At 43.7% G+C, this 22,327-nt stretch overlaps 1 protein-coding gene across 1 annotated transcript in view; it reads right to left on the bottom strand.

The window, feature by feature from the left end:
- Nucleotides 1–2,710: 2,710 nt before the first annotated feature.
- Nucleotides 2,711–22,327, bottom strand: part of LOC138666455 (zinc finger protein 665-like) — a 309,850-nt gene continuing 290,233 nt past the window's right edge. Inside the window, exons 10-11 of the mRNA XM_069754679.1 lie at nt 2,962–3,427; nt 2,711–2,773 (exon numbers count right to left, since the gene is read on the bottom strand). Coding sequence (XP_069610780.1) covers nt 2,711–2,773; nt 2,962–3,427 — 529 coding nt within the window. The remainder of the gene's footprint in view (nt 2,774–2,961; nt 3,428–22,327) is intronic.

The following is a 22,327-nucleotide window of genomic DNA, read 5'->3' as shown; positions in this document are numbered from 1 at the left end:
CGCATCGATATCACTCAATGCAGGATCTCCTGACGCAAGAGAAAATGCCCAGTCCTGAGGGTCGCCACGCAAAAAAGAAATGACGATCCTAACCTGTTGCGCTGGGTCACCAGAGGAGCGAGGTTTCAAAGCCAGAAACAGTTTACAATTATTCTTGAAACTCAGAAATTTAGTTCTATCTCCAAAAAACAAATCTGGAATAGGAATTCTCAGTTCTAACAAAGAATTCTGAACCACAAAATTTTGAATATCTTGAACTCTTGCCGTGAGCTGATCTACACATGAAGACAGACCTTTAATGTCCATTGTAACACCTGTGTCCTGGACCACCCAAATGTCTAGGGGAAAAAAAAGACAAATCACAGTGCAAAGGAAAAAAAATGGTCTCAGAACTTCTTTTTTCCCTCTATTGAGAATCATTAGTACTTTTGGCTTCCTGTACTGTTATGATAGGCAATTCAGTAACACAGTGTACATAGCGATCAGAGCACATACAGTGATCTGACAATAACCCAAAATAATAGAACGAGCTCTGAGACATGGAAACTCTGTAGACCGCAATTCCTGATCCTCTCCAAACACAACTAGAGGCAGCTGTGGATTGCGCCTAACGCTCCCTATGCAACTCGGCACAGCCTGAGAAACTAACTAGCCTGAAGATAGAAAAATAAGCCTACCTTGCCTCAGAGAAATACCCCAAAGGAAAAGGCAGCCCCCACATATAATGACTGTGAGTAAGATGAAAAGACAAACGTAGGGATGAAATAGATTCAGCAAAGTGAGGCCCGATATTCTAGACAGAACGAGGATAGGAAAGATAACTTTGCGGTCTACACAAAACCCTAAAGAAAACCACGCAAAGGGGGCAAAAAGACCCTCCGTACCGAACTAACGGCACGGAGGTACACCCTTTGCGTCCCAGAGCTACCAGCAAAACAAATAGACAAGCTGGACAGAAAAAATAGCAACAAATAGCAAAGAAGCACTTAGCTATGCAGAGCAGCAGGCCACAGGAATGATCCAGAGAAACACAAGTCCAACACTGGAACATTGACAGGAAGCATGGATCAAAGCATCAGGTGGAGTTAAGTAGAGAAGCAGCTAACGACCTCACCAGATCACCTGAGGGAGGAAACTCAGAAGCCGCAGTACCACTTTCCTCCACAAACGGAAGCTCCCAGAGAGAATCAGCCGAAGTACCACTTGTGACCACAGGAGTGAACTCTGCCACAGAATTCACAACAAATCTGCAGGAAAGAAAAAAATCAAACAGACCATTCATTCCAGATAAATACAAAAATTAGTCACAGGTATTGATTGATAACATGTGCTCCAGTATATTGCACATGCCCAGGTGCATTCATGTGTGTTCTTATATACTGCACACCTACTCTTATTGCACCTATTCCCAGGGATTAAGGAATACTGGAAACCTATATACTGTGCCTAGGTAACCCTACCTGTCAGAGGGGATTGGCACCCTATAATCCTGTTCAATTGGTGCCCCGGCTCAGCGGCGTCTCACCCTGATTGCACCCTAGGCTACTTGTAAAGGGGAAATTTAATATACCCTTAATCAGAGTGGCACAGATGTATATCAAGACGGGCCTTGACAGGTAACAAATGCTCAAAAACATCACACCAGTGACATGACACGCTGAACTGTGGAGCCCCAACCCAGAAGTAATTAAACCGATGAGCGCCGTAATGAGCGGGGATACAGGAAACATGAGGAGGTAATTGATATATAAGCCTGTCATGGTACAGGGAACATAAGGCTGATAGATACTGTACCTGTGGGTTTGGATGGACAATGTTCCCAACTGCATCTGAGGGCGCATCTTTTTGAATCCTGAATCATCATTCAGATAAGTCGCTTTGAGAAATAATAAGTATGTCTCCCGATGAACCGATTTCGGGGAAACGCGTTGAGAATTACATACTCTCCCCGTGATTTAGGGAGAGCCTGCATTGAGCGGGGGAGCCATTGCGCAGGATATAGGGTGCCAACCTCCGCAGCAAGGTAGGGGACAGATAGTTGAGAGGTCAGGGATATTGAGCACCCTGTATCTTTTAGTCAAACAACTGACATTGGTCCAAGGTCGTATGTGGTTTGAATTTTTATGGAATTTATTAAATGTTAAGTTTTATTGTGTATAATAAGTATTTTCAGAACATTTTACTCAAAAATATACTTATAAAGAGAAAAATCAAACTGAACATTTTGCAGTGATCTCTTTTTTTGTCAGAGCTGTATTTACCACTATTGACAAATCATCCAGACTGTGGCATGGTGTTCAGTAAGCTTCCGACTTGCAGACAGATCCGGGTGCGGGTGATCTCTTCAGACTTGCACTTCCATAGTTTGAGCAAGAAAGTACACAGAGTAGTGGCTATAACTGTGCCCAGAGACTGACTGGCCACCGGCCCCAATGCAGAGACTGTCAGTCACGCAAGGTGCACGGTTACAGCTACCGTTCAGTATTCTCAGAGGGTGAAAGAACCAGCGCCGGCGATGCCCATTTGACTAAAACCAAATTCTGCCAAGGAGAATAAAGTTCATTTTCTCACAGCAGCTTTTGGCTAACAGCAGGTGCCAGTCAAGTATTGCAATTAACCAGAAGATTACACCCCATCTGCAGGTTAATAGCCTTTTTGCTGGTGACATGTTCCCTTTAAGAGTTGATTTCCAAGCAAAACATTAACCACATTAAGAACATGAAAAATGTTTTTCCTCTGTGTGACTGCTCTGGTGACTAAGAAGAGATGATTTCTTCACAAAATATTTTCCACATTCTGAATATGAGAATGGCTTCTCCCCTGTGTGGGTTCTCTGGTGGCTATCAAGATGCTCTTTCTGGTTAAAACATTTTCCACATTCTGAACAGGAAAAAGGCTTCTCCCCTGTATGAATTCTCTGGTGCGTAACAAAATGTGATTTATAGTAAAAACATTTCTTACATTCTGAACATGAGAATGGCTTCCCCCTGTGTGGGTTCTCTGGTGGCTATCAAGATGCGCTTTGCAGTTAAAACATTTCCCACATTCTGAACACAAAAAAGGCTTCTCCCCTGTATGGGTTCTCTGGTGGGTGTCAAGAAGTGATTTCCAGTAAAAACATTTATCACATTCTGAACATGAAAAAGGCTTCTCCCCCTTGTGGGTTCTCATGTGGCTTTCAAGATGCACTTTCTGGTTAAAACATTTCCCACATTCTGAACAGGAAAAAGGCTTCTCCCCTGTATGAATTCTCTGGTGCGTAACAAAATCTGAATTCTGGTTAAAACATTTTCCACATTTTGAACATGAAAATGGCTTCTCCCCGGTGTGGGTTCTCTGGTGGATATCAAGATGGGCTTTCCGGTAAAAACATTTCCCACATTCTGAACAAGAAAAAGGCTTCTCCCCGGTGTGAGTTCTTGTGTGACTAGCAAGATTTGATCTTTTGCTAAAAGTTTTCCTACAAATGGAACAGGAAAATCTATTCACTGCTGTGTGATTTTTTTGATGTTTAAGAAAACATTTTTTGAGGGGAAAACTACTTTGATGTTCTGAATCTGAAAATGTCTTTGCTTTAGGAGCAGTTCTTTTTTTAATGCTTTTTTTGAGAGTTTGATTTTCCTTAGCAGTCGGTAATGAATCAGAAGACAAGACCTGTTTCAAAGGATCAGATGACTGATCTTTGCTGTGAAGGGATTTTGGTATATCTGGAGTAATGGCAGTCACTTCAATAGAATCCTGGGTGATCTCGCAATCATCTGATTTAAAAATTGAAGATGTCAGCTGTCCCTCTGATCTCCAGGTACAGTCATCTGTCAAGCACAAAACCAATTATTAAAATGGCAGGTTATGTAAAAATATTGAATTCACAAAACAATGGCAGTTCACAGTCTAATAAAAAAAACCTCATAGCATGATACAGTAGAGCGTGGTGTTTGTTCATTCTGCCTCCCAAGAAAGGAATAAAAAGCCACCAAACAATGTTATGTAGGTGAAAATTATAACAATACAAGCTTCTACTCATCCCGCAAAAACAAGTCCCCACTTCGGTCCATCATTTGTCAATGGAAAAATAGAAGTTTCCATAGTGGCTCAAAGGCTGTAAAAAAGCAACATGACTTCCATAAACCAATCCAGCAATATCCGCTCTCCCAAAGTCAAATCTCCCCCACACTTCTGAGCCTTGCAGTGTGCCATTCCATCCCAGTGTCAGTTGAATTCCAACCAGAGTACACATCATTCTACTTAATGTGCTTCTGGTTAGGTGATCACTTGAACCAAATCTTATTTAATGAAGGAAAGTATAAAAAACACTGCTGCGGTGTTAACAATCCTCTTGCAATAGGACAAGCTGGATGGCAAAACAAGTGCTAATAATATCCCAAAAGTAACAGGAATGAAAAAATAACTTTTAACGATGTCAAAGGATTTGAAAAGAAAAGTCTTGAGTGAGGAAAAGAAGGGCTCAATTCTGGCTTTACTAGCAGAGGGACAGAGTAAGTGTCGTGCTGCCTCCATCCTTAAAATTTCTGAGATGGCAGTCCATTACGTTGGCATTGGGGACAACAAAGCTAAAGACCGATAGAGGTCAAAAACGACTCAAGCGATCCTTAAAAGGATGAAAAGCCATAGACATAATATTAGGAATGTTGTAATTTGTCACAGCCTGTTTAGGCAAAGTTTAGAAAGTAAACGAGATTCCACCAGTTTAAGACTTATTATATTAGAACAAATATCAGAAACTGTGTCTAATAGGTTCCAAAGACTTGTAAATAAAAAATCCTATTGGATATTTAAACTATCCACGCTTAAACCAGAGGGCCTGAATGAGAGCATTGCAAATACGACATAATAGGGGTATCTTTTTGAATAATTCTTAGGCATTTTAGTTGTTGCCATGTATGTTTATTTTTCTTTATATGTATTTTATTGTGCATCCAATATGCATTTTACATCTATTTGTATTGTTTTGTATAAGATGAAAGGTTTCAATACAAAAAACTGTGTATCATAAGCGCGGTTTAATTAATGAATTAAGCAATTGGATTAGTGACGCCGTTTTGGAGGATATTTAACATCCACAATGTATTTGTGAGCTGGTTCACATCGGAAATGTGAAGCATTTTAAAATGAAAGCAATTTTTTATGTTAATTTGTTTTGATGCCCAACTTTATGGCTCAGCACTTGGCAGCGCTTTTCGAAGCCCTGATTTTTTACTTCTTCCCAAATAAGGGATCTGGGAATACAACAGCATCATTACCCTCCAATTTCTCCGAGAGGCCCATCATAATATATTTCCAACTTGTGAGCACATTGTACGTATGCTGTCATTTTATTTTGTAGTTTACAGATCTGGGCAGGTAAGGGTCAGTGTCCCCTAATCCCAGGAGGTAGGTGGATCCTCCAGGTTGTAAGTTTTATAGAAAAGGATTTTCAATGCCCAAACTAAGTAGATCAGCTTTGGGTGGAGGAGAATGTTGTGGTCTAGAGGCAAAATGGTGATCACACGATTGTAATATGGTCGGTGTACAACACTGATAAAAAAGACACAGGAGGTGACTGAAGAATCTGTGACTTCTCTGCATTTAGTGGTTACTACTGCCCTGGGTTGTCATATGTTGCAATCTCCTCTTTACACCGCTCATCAACCCTCAAATATGTCTCTGTAGTATTAATAGGGGTCTGATCTTCACCCTGAAAGATATATTATAAAAGTCACAGACAGATGGAGAAGTCACATCTATGATCAGCTCTAATCCTGCCATCTGCACCGTTCTCATTACACAAGTATAAAACATATACTACTGGTGGATAAAACAAGATTGAGCACAAGACCTTCACAGCCGTCTACACATCATAGGGGAGATCTCATGACACCTTCTCTCCTTCTACCTGATGATCCTGAGGAACATTGGGATCTTCTTGTTTACAGTCCTGTGGAAGAAGAGGATGCGGACATCTCTCTGGTGTTGTCATCTTACTGGATAGATCTGGAGGAAACACATACAGTAACCGAATTCATTCTTTACATACAGATAATTATAGACTGTGTGTATTTAGTCCTATTACCTGGTGATGTGAAGAACTGGGGAGCCTCCATCATCATGATGTATTTGTACAGATCTTTGTGTCCTTCTAAATACTCCCACTCCTCCATGGAGAAATAGACGGCGACATCCTGACACCTTATAGGAACCTGACACATACAATGATACCGTTATGCCCCCGAAACCTTCTTAATGTATAATATCCCATCATTCCCAGCAGTGTCACCTCTCCAGTCAGCAGCTCAATCATCTTGTAGGTGAGTTCCAGGATCATCTGGTCATTAATGTCCTCATATATCAGGGGAGGCCCCGTGATTGGACTCAGGGGTCTTCTCCATCCCTCAGACACAGGGTCCTGACAGCGCTCACTAGAGGTCTTCTTCACTACTATGTAATCCTGGTTAAAGAGAGAAACATAAATAGATCTCAGTACAGACATTTCCAGAGTCCTCACTAGCGTTGAGCGACCTTTACTTTTATAGGATCGGGTCGGGTTTCACGAAACCCGACTTTTGGAAAAGTCGGGTCGAGTGAAATCGGCCGATCCTATAAAAAAGTCGGGGTCGGGGTCGGCCGAAACTCGAAACCCAATGCAGTGCATTAGGTTTCCATGGTTCCCAGGGTCTGAAGGAGCGGAAACTCTCCTTCAGGCCCTGGGATCCATATTTAAGTGTAAAATATAGAATTAAAATAAAAAATATCCTTATACTTACCCTCTGACGCGCCCTGGTACTAACCGGGAACCTTCCTTCCTTAGAATCAGCCTTCCAGGACCTTCGGTGACGTCGCGGGTGACGTCGCGGCTTGTGATTGGCCGCGCGGCCGCCCATGTGACCTCTCACGCGGCCAATCACAAGCCGCGACGTCACCCGCGACGTCACCGAAGGTCCTGGAAGGGCTGATTCTTAGGAAGGAAGGCTGTCGGAAGGAAGCAGGGCGCTTCCGAGGGTGAGTATATTCCTATTAGGTATATACTCACCCTCGGACATGCCCTGCTTCTTTCCGTCAGCCTTCCTTCCTAAGAATCAGCCCTTCCAGGACCTTCGGTGACGTCGCGGGTGACGTCGCGGCTTGCGATTGGCCGCGCGAGCGGTCACATGGGCGGCCGCGCGGCCAATCACAAGCCGCGACGTCACCGCGACGTCACGGCAAGGTCCTAGAAGCGCGGATTCGAAGGAGAAAGGCTGCCGGTTAGTACCAGGGCGCGTCAGAGGGTAAGTATTGCAATATTTTTTATTTTAATTCTTTATTTTACACTTTAATCTGAATAACGATACCAATTCCCGATATCTTAAACATATCGGGAATCGGTATCGGAATTCCGATTCCAGATTCAAAAGATCGCCGACTTCATGGCCGACCCCCACTGGGGTCGGGTCGGGTTTCATGAAACCCGACCTTGCCAAAAGTCGGCGACTTTTGAACAATTTCGACCCGTTTCGCTCAACCCTAGTCCTCACCTCTCCAGTTCTGTCCATCTGTCATTCCCATAGATAATGATGTAATGTGACGTCATCAGAATCTCTCACCTCTCCAGTAAGACGGAAGAGAATCTCTAGCGTGAGGTGTAATATCCTCTCCACCATCTTGTCTCTATCCATATCCATCTTTGATGGGTAATTCAGAAAAATTCTCTTATATAGAAGATCTTCACTGAGAGGATCCGATATTGTATAGACCTGACTGAGAAGATGAGCTGATGTAACATCATAAAAATCCTGTGTAATAATGCAATTACTGGAGAAAATAAGTGAAACATATGAGATTTATTATTATTATACAGTATTTAGTTTTCTTCTTTACATTTACTAATAAAACCTATATATTTTAGGCCACAAGCAACAAGCAGTTTCTTCCTTGGAGTCGGCAGCTGAATACGTTTCTCATAGACTCATCTTCCATAACGCTAATTCTCGTCTCATTTACCGACACTGGAATCGGCATTAGCAATACTGCAGGAGATATTCATTACACGTGACAGGAGAAATAACTACTTCATGATGGGGACCACATCTTCATCTTCTACTACGGCTCTAGGAACATATTTGTCCAGAGTACGTCACTGACTCCATCACCACCGGCCGTCTATATGAAGGTTTCCCATCTTCCCCGCACTGTAATCTTCTATCACGTTAGATCTCAGGTCTGATTCACACAGAAGTTTGAGGCTTTTATAAAAGACTAGCTGAAGAGCCCGGCGTTGCCTGGGCATAGTAAATATCTGTGGTTAGTTATAGCACCTCACTTCTCTTATTTTCCCATCACGCCTCTCATTTTCCCCATCACATCTTTCATTTTCCCTCTCACATCTCTCATTTTCTCCCTCATTCCTCTCATTTTCCAATCACTCCTCTTATTCTCCCCCTCACTCCTCTCATTTTCCCCCTCACTCCTCTCATTCCCCCCTAACACTTGTCATTTCGACCTCACATCTGTCATTTTCCGATCACTCCACTATTTTCCCTCACTCCTCTCATTTTGCACTCACACCTTTTCATTTTCACCTCACACCTCTCATTTTCACCTCAGTATATACATGTTTGTCATCTCCCTTATATATAGTATACACCTGTATGTCATCTCCTGTATATAGTATATACCTGTATGTCGTCTCCCCTGTATATAGTATATACCTGTATGTCATCTCCTCCTATATATAGTGTATATCTGTATGTCATCTCCTGTATATAGTATATACCTGTGTGTCATCTCCCCTGTATATATATGTGTGTCATCTCCTCCTGTGTATAGTATATACCTGTATGTCATCTCCTCCTATATATAGCATGTCATCTCCTCCTGTATATAGTATATACCTGTAGGTCATCTCCTCCTGTATATAGTATATACCTGTGTGTCATCTCCTCCTGTATATAGTATATACCTGTATGTCATCTCCTCCTGTATATAGTATGTACCTGTATGTCATCTCCTCCTCTATATAGTATATACCTGTGTGTCATCTCTCCTGTATATAGTATATACCTGTGTGTCATCTCCCCTGTACATAGTATATATCTGTATGTCATCTCCTCCTGTATTAGACCTCGTTCACACCTTATTTGCTCAGTATTTTTACCTCAGTATTTGTAAGCTAAATTGGCAGCCTGATAAATCCCCAGCCAACAGGAAGCCCTCCCCCTGGCAGTATATATTAGCTCACACATACACATAATAGACAGGTCATGTGACTGACAGCTGGCGTATTTCCTATATGGTACATTTGTTGCTCTTGTAGTTTGTCTGCTTATTAATCAGATTTTTATTTTTGAAGGATAATACCAGATTTGTGTGTGTTTTAGGATGAGTTTCGTGTGTCAAGTTGTGTGTGTTGAGTTGCATGTGGCGACATGCATTTAGCGACTTTTGTGAAATGAGTTTTGTGTGGCGACATGTGTGTAGCAACTTTTTGTGTGTCGAGTTGCATGTGACAGGTTAGTGTAGCAAGTTGTGTGCAGCAAGTTTTGCGCATGCCGAGTTTTGCGCGTGGCGAGTTTTATGTGTGGTGCCTTTTGAGTATGTGCAAGTTTTGTGTGAGGCAACTTTTGCATGTGTTACAACTTTTGTGCATGTGGCAATTTTTCCGCGGGTGCAAGTTTTGCGTGTGGCGAGTTTTCCCATGAGGTGAGTTTTGCACGTGTGGCGAGTTTTGCGTGAGCCTAGTTTTGCATGTGGCGAGTATTACGCGTGGCGAGTTTTGAGCGGCGACTTTTGTGTTTACACTTTTATGTGGCGAGGTTGGTGTATGTGTGGTGAAATGTGTGCTGAGGGTGGTATATGTGTTCAAGCACGTGGTAGTGTGTGGCGTATTTTGTGTGTGTGTTCATATCCCCGTGTGTGGCGAGTATCCCATGTCGGGGCCCCACCTTAGCAACTGTACGGTATATACTCTTTGGCACCATCGCTCTCATTCTTTAAGTCCCCCTTGTTCACATCTGGCAGCTGTCAATTTGCCTCCAACACTTTTCCTTTCACTTTTCCCCATTAGGTAGATAGGGGCAAAATTGTTTGGTGAATTGGAAAGCGCGGGGTTAAAATTTCACCTCACAACATAGCCTATGACGCTCTCGGGGTCCAGACGTGTGACTGTGCAAAATTTTGTGGCTGTAGCTGCGACAGTGCAGATGCCAATCCCGGACATACACACACACACACACACACACACACACACACACACATGCACACACACATTCAGCTTTATATATTAGATTTTTCGTTTGCACAAACACCGTGGACAGAAGTTATCTGATACCAAAGTCTCCATGTACAGTGTTTTATGGTGTTTATTTCCCCCCTTAGGCTTTCCTATATTACACGGAAACACCAGAAAACAAAACAGATATTAACCCCTTCATGATATGCACCGTACATGTACGGAGCAGGTCAGGTCTCCCCGTTTGATGTATGCTCATGCGCCGAGACCATATCTTTTCCGGCACATGCCAGTTGTTTTCAACAGCTGCTGTCAATCTCTGACAGCAGCATTTAACACGATCGCGCCAAAGTACGTCACTAACATGATTGCGGGTCACCGATGGGTTGGCATGACAACCCGGGGTCTGCAGGAGAACCCTGTGGTTGTCACTGCCGGATAGCTATGAGCGCTAGGCCAGCCATCGGCGCTCACAACAAGTGCACATTTCTGCTACACAGAGCAGGGCTGAAGCACTGTTCTGTGTAGCACAAGTGATCAGATGATCACAGCTTCCAGTCTCCCATGGAGATTACTGAAGCAAGTGTAAAGTAAAATACAAAAATGTTTTTTAAAAATATAAAATATATAGTGTATATAAAAGTTTAAATCACAACCCCATTCAAAAACAAAAAATACATATATTTGGTATCGCTTAGTTCATTACTGCCTAACCTAACAATATATAAAAAGAATGAATCTGATCTGTACACGGCGTAACGACAAATAAAGTAAAAAACGAAATAATTAAATTTGTTTGGTCGCCGCAACATTGCATTAAAATGCAATAACAAGCAATCAAAACATTGTATCTACACAAAAATTGTATCAATAAAAACGTCAGCTCGGCACACAAACAATAAGCTGTCACCCATAGGGATGAGCGAGCACTAAAATGCTCGGATGCTCGTGTCGAGCAAATTGGAATACTCGGGTACTCGACCCGAGCAACAAGCCCAATGTAAGTCTATGGGAAACAAGAGTATTTTTACTACAATCCCACCCGGGGGTCCTTTTAAAGGTCTAAAAATGATGGAAACACTGCTCAAATGACACAGGAACATAATGGGAATTGCCTCTTGTTAAATATGCTTATTTCGCACATTTATTTAATCAGGACTCTTTACCAGATATGATACTCTTAACGAAAAATGTCATGATATTTTCATAAAAATTGTAGTGGTTTATTGGATTGTCCACAAAAAAAAAAAACACATTGCAACAAAACATAAAATAGGTGAAGTAGTTACAAAGAGATTGTCCATTTTTCCGTATCAACGTTTGTTCCCCATCTTTAATGGTAAATGGCGTCTGTCCCTGTCATAAAGTATGGTAGTAGTCATCCTTGATAACTGACATACCAGCTGTCCATTCCATCAGTGTGAAGTCTGGAGTCCATAGAGAGTGAAGGAGAAGGCAGGAGGAGGCCCCAAGTGACCGCCCGCCCTCCTAAGAGCTGTGGATTATATATGTCCCATAGAACACGTGTGCTCTCTATATGGTGTTAACTTTTACTCTGAGCTCAATATACAGGAATAGATAACGCAATGTCACCAAAAGGCAATGTGCTCAGTACAGAATTGAGAATAGGAAAAATTCAATTAATATTTAATACCCCTGGAAGCATGTCTGACTCCTAGGTCACAGCTGTAAGCAATGTTGTCAGAGTTTCATGCCATTTTTACAGGTGCACCAAAAAACATACAAAAACTAAACCAAAATGGATATTTCTGGGAAATATGTTAAGGTACATCCTTTCCAGGGTAATGACTTGTATATAAGGCAAAATAATTACCCCCAGACAAAAATGTTCCTCCACCACTTGGGCTATGTTCACACGCAGCGTATTTTATGCGTTTTTCAACTTTTACAATGCATTCACTGGGAAATGTCATTTTAACATTTAACAACCCTAGCTGGCCATGTGATGTGTGACACATAAGGAGACACATCTTGTTTCATTTAAGAAGGAGGAACTCCGTCACAAAGCCTATTTTTACAGGGGCATCAGGCAGCATTAATATTCTTAAAGGGCCATTATTAAACAGTGGGTCTCCTATGCTGTTATTGCCAATGAAGTGAGTGGCTGGGCAGCCAACAATTACAATGCACCCCAATACCCCTTTCACGAGAGGTACAGGAGGGACTCCTGAACAAATGTTGCATTGAATGCAAGGCCTGCCCTGCTATCAAGTTATATGCACCCCAAGAAGCCTTTGAACCCAGGAATTGGATGGCCACAGGAAAACCCACTTCACATTCTTCAGTTGGTCCTGCCATACTGTTTTCTTATGTATTACCTGCAAGGCCTGCCCTGTATCAAGTCATATGCACCCCAAGAAGCCTTTGAACCCAGGTATTGGATGGCCACAAGAAAACTCACTTCACATTCTTCAGTTGGTCCTGCCATACTGTTTACTTATGCCTTGAATGCAAGTTCCGCCTTAACCCAAATTTGCACGCACCCCAATCCCCCCTTGGAAGAAACATGGAGTAGGACCTCATAAAAATACTGTCCCATTACAAAGGAGCGGGTCTACTAAATTTGTAATGCCCATACACCAAGTGTATGGGCTGACAAACATTTCCCAATGGGGGGGGGTTACATTTTAAAAAAATTATTTATGAGGATCATAGACGCCCTTGGCCAAAACTTGAATGGCTGTAGCAGCACAGAACACATTCACCATGGTGTTCTAGTGGCAGAGAATAATGACATATGGAGGAAGTCATTATTAAAAACTAGGCCCAATGTTAAGAAGCATGTCTCCTAGACTTGTAATGTCCGTTTTTTACAGCTGAGATACGCAGCAAAGTTCCTGAACAGTGATCCATATTCAATGTGAGGATGCGATTTTGTCTCCAAAAAAAATATCCGTGTGTCATCCGTATGGCATCCGTACGGCGAGAATCTCACCGGCTTGCAAAATGGACATATAATGGATCCATGGGCTCAAAAATTCGTGAAAACGTGTGTGTGTGTGTGTGTGTATGTGTGTGTGTGTGTGTGTGTATATGTGTGTGTGTGTATATGTGTGTGTGTGTGTATGTGTGTGTGTGTATGTGTATGTGTATGTGTGTGTGTGTGTGTGTGTGTGTGTGTGTGTGTGTGTGTATATATATATACACACACACACACACATACACATATATATATATATATATATATATATATATATATACACAGTACAGAAGTAAAGTTTGGACACACCTTCTCATTCAGAGATTTTTTTGTATTTTCATGACTGAAAATTGTACATTCACACTGAAGGCATCAAAACTGAATTAACACATGTGGAATTATATACTTAACAAAAAAGTGTGAAACAGATGAAAGTATGTGTTATATTCTAGATTCTTCAAAGTAGCCACCTTTTGCTCTGATTATTGCTTTGCACACTCTTGGCATTCTCTTGATAAGCTTCAAGAGGTAGTCACCGGAAATGTTCTTCCAACAGTCTTGAAGGAGTTCCCAGAGATGCTTAGCACTTGTTGGCCAACTCGATTTGGTTCAGGTCTGGTGACTGTGGAGGCCAGGTCATCTGGCGTAGCACCCCATCACTCTCCTTCTTGGTCAAATAGCCCTTACACAGCCTGGAGGTGTGTTTGGGGTCATTGACACGCAAGAGGGGGTGCACGCAAACGTCACAGAAGCAAAGCGTCACGGAAGATAAGCGTCGTGATACAGCAGTTATTTCATGGCACACAACTAACATCCATCTTCTCTCTTCACACAGGTATAGCTTCCCACCTCTGCTTGCTGTCTCATGTCTCATCTGCTGCAATAGACTCTAATGGTATAAACTCCCTCTGCTTGCTGTCTGTCATCTGCCACTGTACCATCTAGCAACTTATTAAGCGTCACGGAAGATAAGCGTCGTGATACAGCAGTTATTTCATGGCAGTTAGTCAGGGCAGGAGTCAGGTAACCCACACTCTGCTCTCCCTTCTATCCATGTGCTTTATTCCTATCCTCCTATGCTCCCTTGCAATGCATATTCACCGCCCAATCCCCCCTCCACCACGACTCATACACATCAGCTCCTCACTGCTTCCATCTCCTATGTACAGCTCCCATGCACTTCTCACCTTCCTAAAAAACCTCAGCCCATCTTACCCAAACACACTGCACAAAAAAACTTCAAACATTTCAAAAAACTACTTGCTTTTTATCTTGTTACTCCTACTGATTTCGGGGGACATATCGCCTAACCACGGTCCCCCATCCCCCAACCTCAACTGCTACCCTACCTCATATCAAAACCATACTAACCTTATTAATATTACTCGCACTCCCTTATCTCTCTCTTTCAATTGTGCCCTTTGGAATCCACGGTCTGTATGAAACAAGCTTCCTTTCCTGCACAACTACTTTGTGAACAACTCTCTGAATCTGTTGGCCCTCACTGAAACCTGGATCCAGGACTCTGACACTGTCTCCCCTGCTGCCATTTCCCATGGTGGCTTACAATTCTCCCATTCCCCAAGACCCACAAACAGACCTGGTGGTGGAGTCGGCATACTCTTGTCCCCCCAATGCACGTTCCAGGTTATACCCCCAGTTCCTTCACTTTCATTCCCTTCTTTTGAGGTCCACACCATCAGGTTCTTCCGTCCCCTCTCCCTCAGAGTAGCGGTCATATACCGGCCCCCAGGCTCACCCACCCACTTCCTGGACCATTTCTCTGCCTGGCTGCCGCACTTCATGTCCTCAGGACTACCAACCCTTATCCTGGGAGACTTCAACATTCCCATTAACAGCCCCACTTCCACATCTGCATCCCAGCTTCTATCACTAACCACTTCCCTAGGCCTCTCACAGCTCTCAACCTCTGAAACACACAAAGACGGTAACACCCTGGACCTGGTCTTTGCCCGGCTCTGTTCAATCTCTTACCTAGATAACTCACCACTTCCCCTCTCTGACCACAACATTCTCTCCTTCACACTCACAACTCCTCGCCCACCCCAGCACCCTCCTTCCTACCACACATTCAGAGATCTATATGCCATTAACCCTCATACACTTTCAGACTCCCTACACTCATCATTGTCCCCAATCTCTTCTTTTTCCTGTCCTGATCTGGCTGTACATCACTACAATGACACTCTTAGAAGCACCCTAGACCAAGTAGCTCCCCTCACCCTCAGAACCTCCAAACAAAGAGTGAAACAGCCCTGGCTCACATCGCAAACCCGATTTCTCCAGCGATGCTCCAAGTGTGCTGAATGCTTATGGAGGAAAACTCGCACCCTAGAAGACTTCATACACTTCAAATTTATGTTAAGGACCTATAACTCTGCCCTTCACCTTGCCAAACAGACCTACTTCACCACTCTGATCTCCTCACTATCCAACAACCCCAAGAAACTTTTTAACACCTTTCACTCCCTCCTCAGGCCAAAAGCACAAGACCCTATCACAGACATTTGTGCTGATGACCTGGCCTCCCACTTTATAGAGAAAATAGACAATATCCGTCAGGAAATCCGCTCCCAGACACCAAGGGCAATGACTCCCATTCCTCCCTGCATCTCCCCTGGCTCACTCTCCGCATTTGATCCCATCACAGAAGAAGTCTCCAAGCTCCTCTCCTCTTCTCGTCCGACTACATGCACCACCGACCCCATTCCCTCACACCTCCTCCAGTCTCTCTCTCCAGTCGTCACATCTCACCTAACTACAATTTTTAATCTCTCCCTCTCCTCTGGCATTTTCCCCTCCTCCTTCAAACACTCTGTCATTACACCATTACTAAAAAAAAAACACCCTTGACCCATCATGCGCAAACAACTACAGACCGGTCTCCAATCTCCCCTTCATCTCAAAACTCCTGGAGTGCCTAGTCTACTCCCGCCTTACCCGTTACCTCTCCACTCATTCCCTCCTAGACCCTTCACAGTCCGGGTTCCGCCCCCTACATTCAGCAGAAACTGCACTCATCAAGGTGACCAATGACCTTCTGACAGCAAAATGTAACGGTGACCACTCTCTGCTCATTCTTCTCGATCTTTCTGCAGCTTTCGACACTGTTGACCACCCTCTCCTACTCTCTAGGCTCCAGTCACTAGGCATTAAGGACACTGCTCTCTCCTGGTTCTCTTCCTATCTTTCTGAACGCTCCTTCAGTGTTCTGTTCTCCGGCTCCACTTCATCCCCTCTTCCTCTCACTGTCGGGGTACCTCAGGGCTCAGTCCTTGGCCCCCTTCTCTTCTCCCTCTACACAGCCCCAATTGGACAGACCATCAGCAGATTTGGCTTTCAGTACCATCTTTATGCTGATGACACACAACTATACACGTCAGCCCCTGACCTTACCCCCGCTGTACTACAGAACGCCACTGACTGTCTGTCTGCAGTCTCTAACATCATGTCCGCTCTCTATCTGAAACTCAACCTCTCCAAAACTGAACTTCTTCTGCTCCCGCCTTCTACTAGCCTCCCTAAATCTGACATTTCCCTCTCCGTGGGTGGCACCATAATAACGCCTAGGCAGCAGGCACGCTGTCTGGGTGTTATGTTTGACTCCGATCTCTCCTTCACCTCCCACATACAATCTCTTGGCCGCTCGTGCCGCTTACACCTAAAGAACATCTCTAGAATCCGCCCTTTTCTCACCATGGAGACAACAAAAACTCTCACTGTCGCCCTAATCCACTCCCGCCTGGACTACTGCAACTCTCTATTAATTGGCCTCCCCCTCACGTGACTTTCCCCTCTCCAGTATATCCTTAATGCAGCAGCCAGGGTTGTCCATCTGGCTAATCGTTACTCGGACGTGTCCGCTCTTCGCCAGTCCTTACACTGGCTGCCCATTCATTACAGGATACAATTCAAAGTATTTGTTCTCACCTACAAAGCTCTCCACAGTGCGGCACCCCCTTACATCTCCTCCCTCATTTCTGTGTATCGGCCTAGCCGACCACTGCGCTCTGCAAATGACTTTCGACTAACCTCTGCACTAATCCGTACCTCCCACTCCTGACTCCAAGACTTCTCCCGTGCTGTGCCAATCCTCTGGAATGCTCTACCCCAAGATATTAGGACCATCCACAACTTGCATAGTTTTAGGCGCTCGCTCAAAACTTATTTGTTCAGAGCGGCCTATCACGTTCCCTAATCAGTCATTTTATGTGTGTGTAGCCCATTCACTATCTCCATCTACCCCCCACCCCATGAAGATGGCTGGACCATCATTGTAAATACATCATTGTAAATACACACCTGTACTTTGTATCTCCCCCACCTTATTGTAGATTGTAAGTTCTCACGAGCAGGGTCGTCTTATTTTGCTTTATTACTGTATTGTTAACATTGTTACCTATGACTGTTGTGTTTGAAACTGTTAAACTGTAAAGCGCTGCGGAATATGTGTGCGCTATATAAAGATTATTATTATTATTATTGTCCTGTTGAAAAATAAATGATGGTCCAACTAAACGCAAACCGGATGGAATAGCATGCCGCTGCACGATGTTGTGGTAGCCATACTGGTTCAGTATGCCTTCAACTTTGAAAAAATCCCGGTGTCACCAATAAAGCACCCCCACACCATCACACCTCCTCCCACCGTGAAGCATGGAGGAACCAGGCATGTAGAGTCCATCTGTTCACCTTTTCTGCATCACACAAAGACACGGTGGTTGGAACCAAAGATCTCAAATTTGGACTCATCAGACCAAAGCACAGATTTCCACTGGTCTAATATCCATTCCTTGTGTTCTTTAGCCCAAACAAGTCTCTTTTGCTTGTTGCCTGTCCCTAGCAGTGGTTTCCTAGCAGCTATTTTACCATGAAGGCCTGCTGCACAAAGTCTCCTCTTAACAGTTGTTGTAGAGCTGTGTCTGCTGCTAGAACTCTGTGTGGCATTGACCTGGTTTCTAATCTGAGCTGCTGTTAACCTGCGATTTCTGAGGCTGGTGACTCGGATACACTTATTCTCAGTAGCAGAGGTGACTCTTGGTCTTCATTTCCTGGGGTGGTCCTCATGAGAGCCAGTTTCTTTGTAGCGCTTGATGGTTTTTGCAACTGCACTTGGGGACACTTTCAAAGTTTTCCCAACTTTTGGGACTGACTGACCTTCATTTCTTAAAGTAATGATGGCCACTCGTTTTTCCTTTACTTAGCTCTTTTCTTGCCATAATACAAATTCTAACAGTCTATTCAGTAGGACTATCCGCTGTGTATCCACCAGACTTCTGCACAACACAACTGATGGTCCTAACCCCATTTATAAGGCAAGACATCACACTTATTAAACCTGAAAGGGCACACCTGTAAAGTGAAAACCATTCCCGGTGACTACCTCTTGAAGCTAATCAAGAGAATGCCAAGAGTGTGCAAAGCATTCATCAAAGCAAAAGGTGGCTACTTTGAAGTACCTAGAATATAAGACATATTTTCAGTTGTTTCACACTTTTTTGTTAAGTATAATTCCACATGTGTTAATTCATAGTTTTGATGCCTTCAGTGTGAATGTACAATTTTCATAGTCATGAATAGGGTTGAGCGACCTTGACTTTTTTAGAGTCGAGTCGGGTTTCGCAAAACCCGACTATCTCAAAAGTCGGGTCGAGTGAAATCGGCCGATTATGACGTAAAGTCAGGATCGACCGAAACACGAAACCCAATGCAAGTCAATGGGGCAGCATAGTCGGCAGTGAGTGGGGGCTAGGAAAACACCTAGAGTGCCCATTTTAATGTCAAAACCATCCATTCTTCTTAATGAAGCTTGTCAATCTTAATTTCCCTTATAATAATAGTTAGGCATTGGAAATTGGGGGTAATTTGGCTAAAGTTGTGGGGGGTAGGGCCGGTTCAAGTAATTAGTGGGCCCAGTAAATCTGGACCACGTCACGGCAGTGGAGCAGGGAGAGGTAAGTATTTCAACTTTGCAAGTGCTGTGATCCTGAGCAAGCAGGGGGGCCCCCTCGTTGGCATTGGCACTGGCACAGGGCCCCTCAAAGTACAGCGGTGTGTTTGCACGGCGGGGGCGCCTCCCACCGGCAGCAACAATTTTGCGTACTATGAGGGGCCCTGTGCCAGTGACGTAGCCAACGAGTATTCCTCCCCCCACCTAATGAAGGAACCTGCACCTTCATCTGCACCTTCCTCTTTGTCCCCGTGTAAGGTGGTATGGTATGCGGGAAGGGGGACCTGACTTTCAGCAGGGTCACAATCTTGCAGTGTAGCGTGCACGGGGAATGTTGCGTTATGGGTCAATGTACCAGCAGACTCATCCATCACTGGCTGGGCAATGGGCAGGATGAGGAGGAAACAGATATAGGCCCAAAGAATAAAGTGGGCTAAATGCAGTTCAAAATTGGTAACAGGACTAACCAGGGGGCATTGTTTTGTTCAGTGGAGGACAACTGGAATGAGAGGCTGACACAGAGAGTAGGCCCAAATCTGTAAGTAGTCTAAATGCAGTTCAAAATTGGCAAGAGTAGTAAACAGGCGGCATAGCTTTGTTCACTGTAGGAGAACAGCAAGGAGCGGCAGACACAGATAGAAGGCTCCAACCCAACTAGTAGGCTCACTGCAGGTTTAAAATTCCGATAGGCTGAAAACCAGATAATTGTAGGTCATTTTTTGTAAAGAGGACAGCTGTATTGAGTAGCGCTGCCAGACACTACAAGTAGGCCTTAAACCACAAAGTTGGCTCGACGCTGGTTTAAAAAAGGTTACATGGGTACACGTTCTGCATTGTTGTGCTCAGTGGAGGACAATTGGAAGGAGGGACCGCAGAAAGACTTTGTAGGCGTAAAATTACAAAATAGGCTCTATGCAGCTTCGATTATGTGGCAACCTGGAGAACACCTTGGAGCGGCAGACAACGTCTCTACGACCCAGACCCAACTTGTAGGCCTAATGTAGTGTTGTTTCAACAACTACTTAAGACGAGCATAGTAACATAACATAGTAACATAGTTAGTAAGGCCGAAAAAAGACATTTGTCCATCCAGTTCAGCCTATATTCCATCATAATAAATACCCAGATCTACGTCCTTCTACAGAACCTAATAATTGTATGATACAATATTGTTCTGCTCCAGGAAGACATCCAGGCCTCTCTTGAACCCCTCGACTGAGTTCGCCATCACCACCTCCTCAGGCAAGCAATTCCAGATTCTCACTGCCCTAACAGTAAAGAATCCTCTTCTATGTTGGTGGAAAAACCTTCTCTCCTCCAGACGCAAAGAATGCCCCCTTGTGCCCGTCACCTTCCTTGGTATAAACAGATCCTCAGCGAGATATTTGTATTGTCCCCTTATATACTTATACATGGTTATTAGATCGCCCCTCAGTCGTCTTTTTTCTAGACTAAATAATCCTAATTTCGCTAATCTATCTGGGTATTGTAGTTCTCCCATCCCCTTTATTAATTTTGTTGCCCTCCTTTGTACTCTCTCTAGTTCCATTATATCCTTCCTGAGCACCGGTGCCCAAAACTGGACACAGTACTCCATGTGCGGTCTAACTAGGGATTTGTACAGAGGCAGTATAATGCTCTCATCATGTGTATCCAGACCTCTTTTAATGCACCCCATGATCCTGTTTGCCTTGGCAGCTGCTGCCTGGCACTGGCTGCTCCAGGTAAGTTTATCATTAACTAGGATCCCCAAGTCCTTCTCCCTGTCAGATTTACCCAGTGGTTTCCCGTTCAGTGTGTAATGGTGATATTGATTCCCTCTTCCCATGTGTATAACCTTACATTTATCATTGTTAAACCTCATCTGCCACCTTTCAGCCCAAGTTTCCAACTTATCCAGATCCATCTGTAGCAGAATACTATCTTCTCTTGTATTAACTGCTTTACATAGTTTTGTATCATCTGCAAATATCGATATTTTACTGTGTAAACCTTCTACCAGATCATTAATGAATATGTTGAAGAGAACAGGTCCCAATACTGACCCCTGCGGTACCCCACTGGTCACAGCGACCCAGTTAGAGACTATACCATTTATTACCACCCTCTGCTTTCTATCACTAAGCCAGTTACTAACCCATTTACACACATTTTCCCCCAGACCAAGCATTCTCATTTTGTGTACCAACCTCTTGTGCGGCACGGTATCAAACGCTTTGGAAAAATCGAGATATACCACGTCCAATGACTCACCGTGGTCCAGTCTATAGCTTACCTCTTCATAAAAACTGATTAGATTGGTTTGACAGGAGCGATTTCTCATAAACCCATGCTGATATGGAGTTAAACAGTTATTCTCATTGAGATAATCCAGAATAACATCCCTCAGAAACCCTTCAAATATTTTACCAACAATAGAGGTTAGACTTACTGGCCTATAATTTCCAGGTTCACTTTTAGAGCCCTTTTTGAATATTGGCACCACATTTGCTATGCGCCAGTCCTGCGGAACAGACCCTGTCGCTATAGAGTCACTAAAAATAAGAAATAATGGTTTATCTATTACATTACTTAGTTCTCTTAGTACTCGTGGGTGTATGCCATCCGGACCCGGAGATTTATCTATTTTAATCTTATTTAGCCGGTTTCGCACCTCTTCTTGGGTTAGATTGGTGACCCTTAATATAGGGTTTTCATTGTTTCTTGGGATTTCACCTAGCATTTCATTTTCCATGAGCATGAAGATTGAAGCAATGGAGAGGAAACCTGGAGAACACCTTGGAGCGGAAGACACCGTCTCTACAACTCAGACCCAACTTGTAGGCCTAATGAGTGTTGTTTTCAACAACTACTAAACAAGAGCCAGAAGATTGAAGCAATGGAGAGGCAACCTGGGGAACACCTTAGAGTGTAACACACCGTCTCTACACCCCTGACCCAACTTGTAGGCCGAATGCAGTGTTGTTTTCAACAACTACTAAACAAGAGCTTTAAGATTGAAGCAATGGAGAGGCAACCTGGGGAACACCTTGGAGTGTAACACACCGTCTCTACACCCCAGACCCAACTTGTAGGCCAAATGCAGTGTTGTTTTCAACAACTACTTAAGAAGAGCCAGAAGATCGAAGCAATGGAGAAGCAACCTGGGGAACACCTTGGAGCGGAAGACACCGTCTCTACACCCCAGACCCAACTTGTAGGCCTAATGCAGTGT

The sequence above is a fragment of the Ranitomeya imitator genome, chromosome 2, assembly GCF_032444005.1.
Source record: "Ranitomeya imitator isolate aRanImi1 chromosome 2, aRanImi1.pri, whole genome shotgun sequence".
In the NCBI taxonomy this organism is placed as follows: domain Eukaryota; kingdom Metazoa; phylum Chordata; class Amphibia; order Anura; family Dendrobatidae; genus Ranitomeya; species Ranitomeya imitator.
This window is presented reverse-complemented; position numbering and strand designations above follow the sequence as displayed.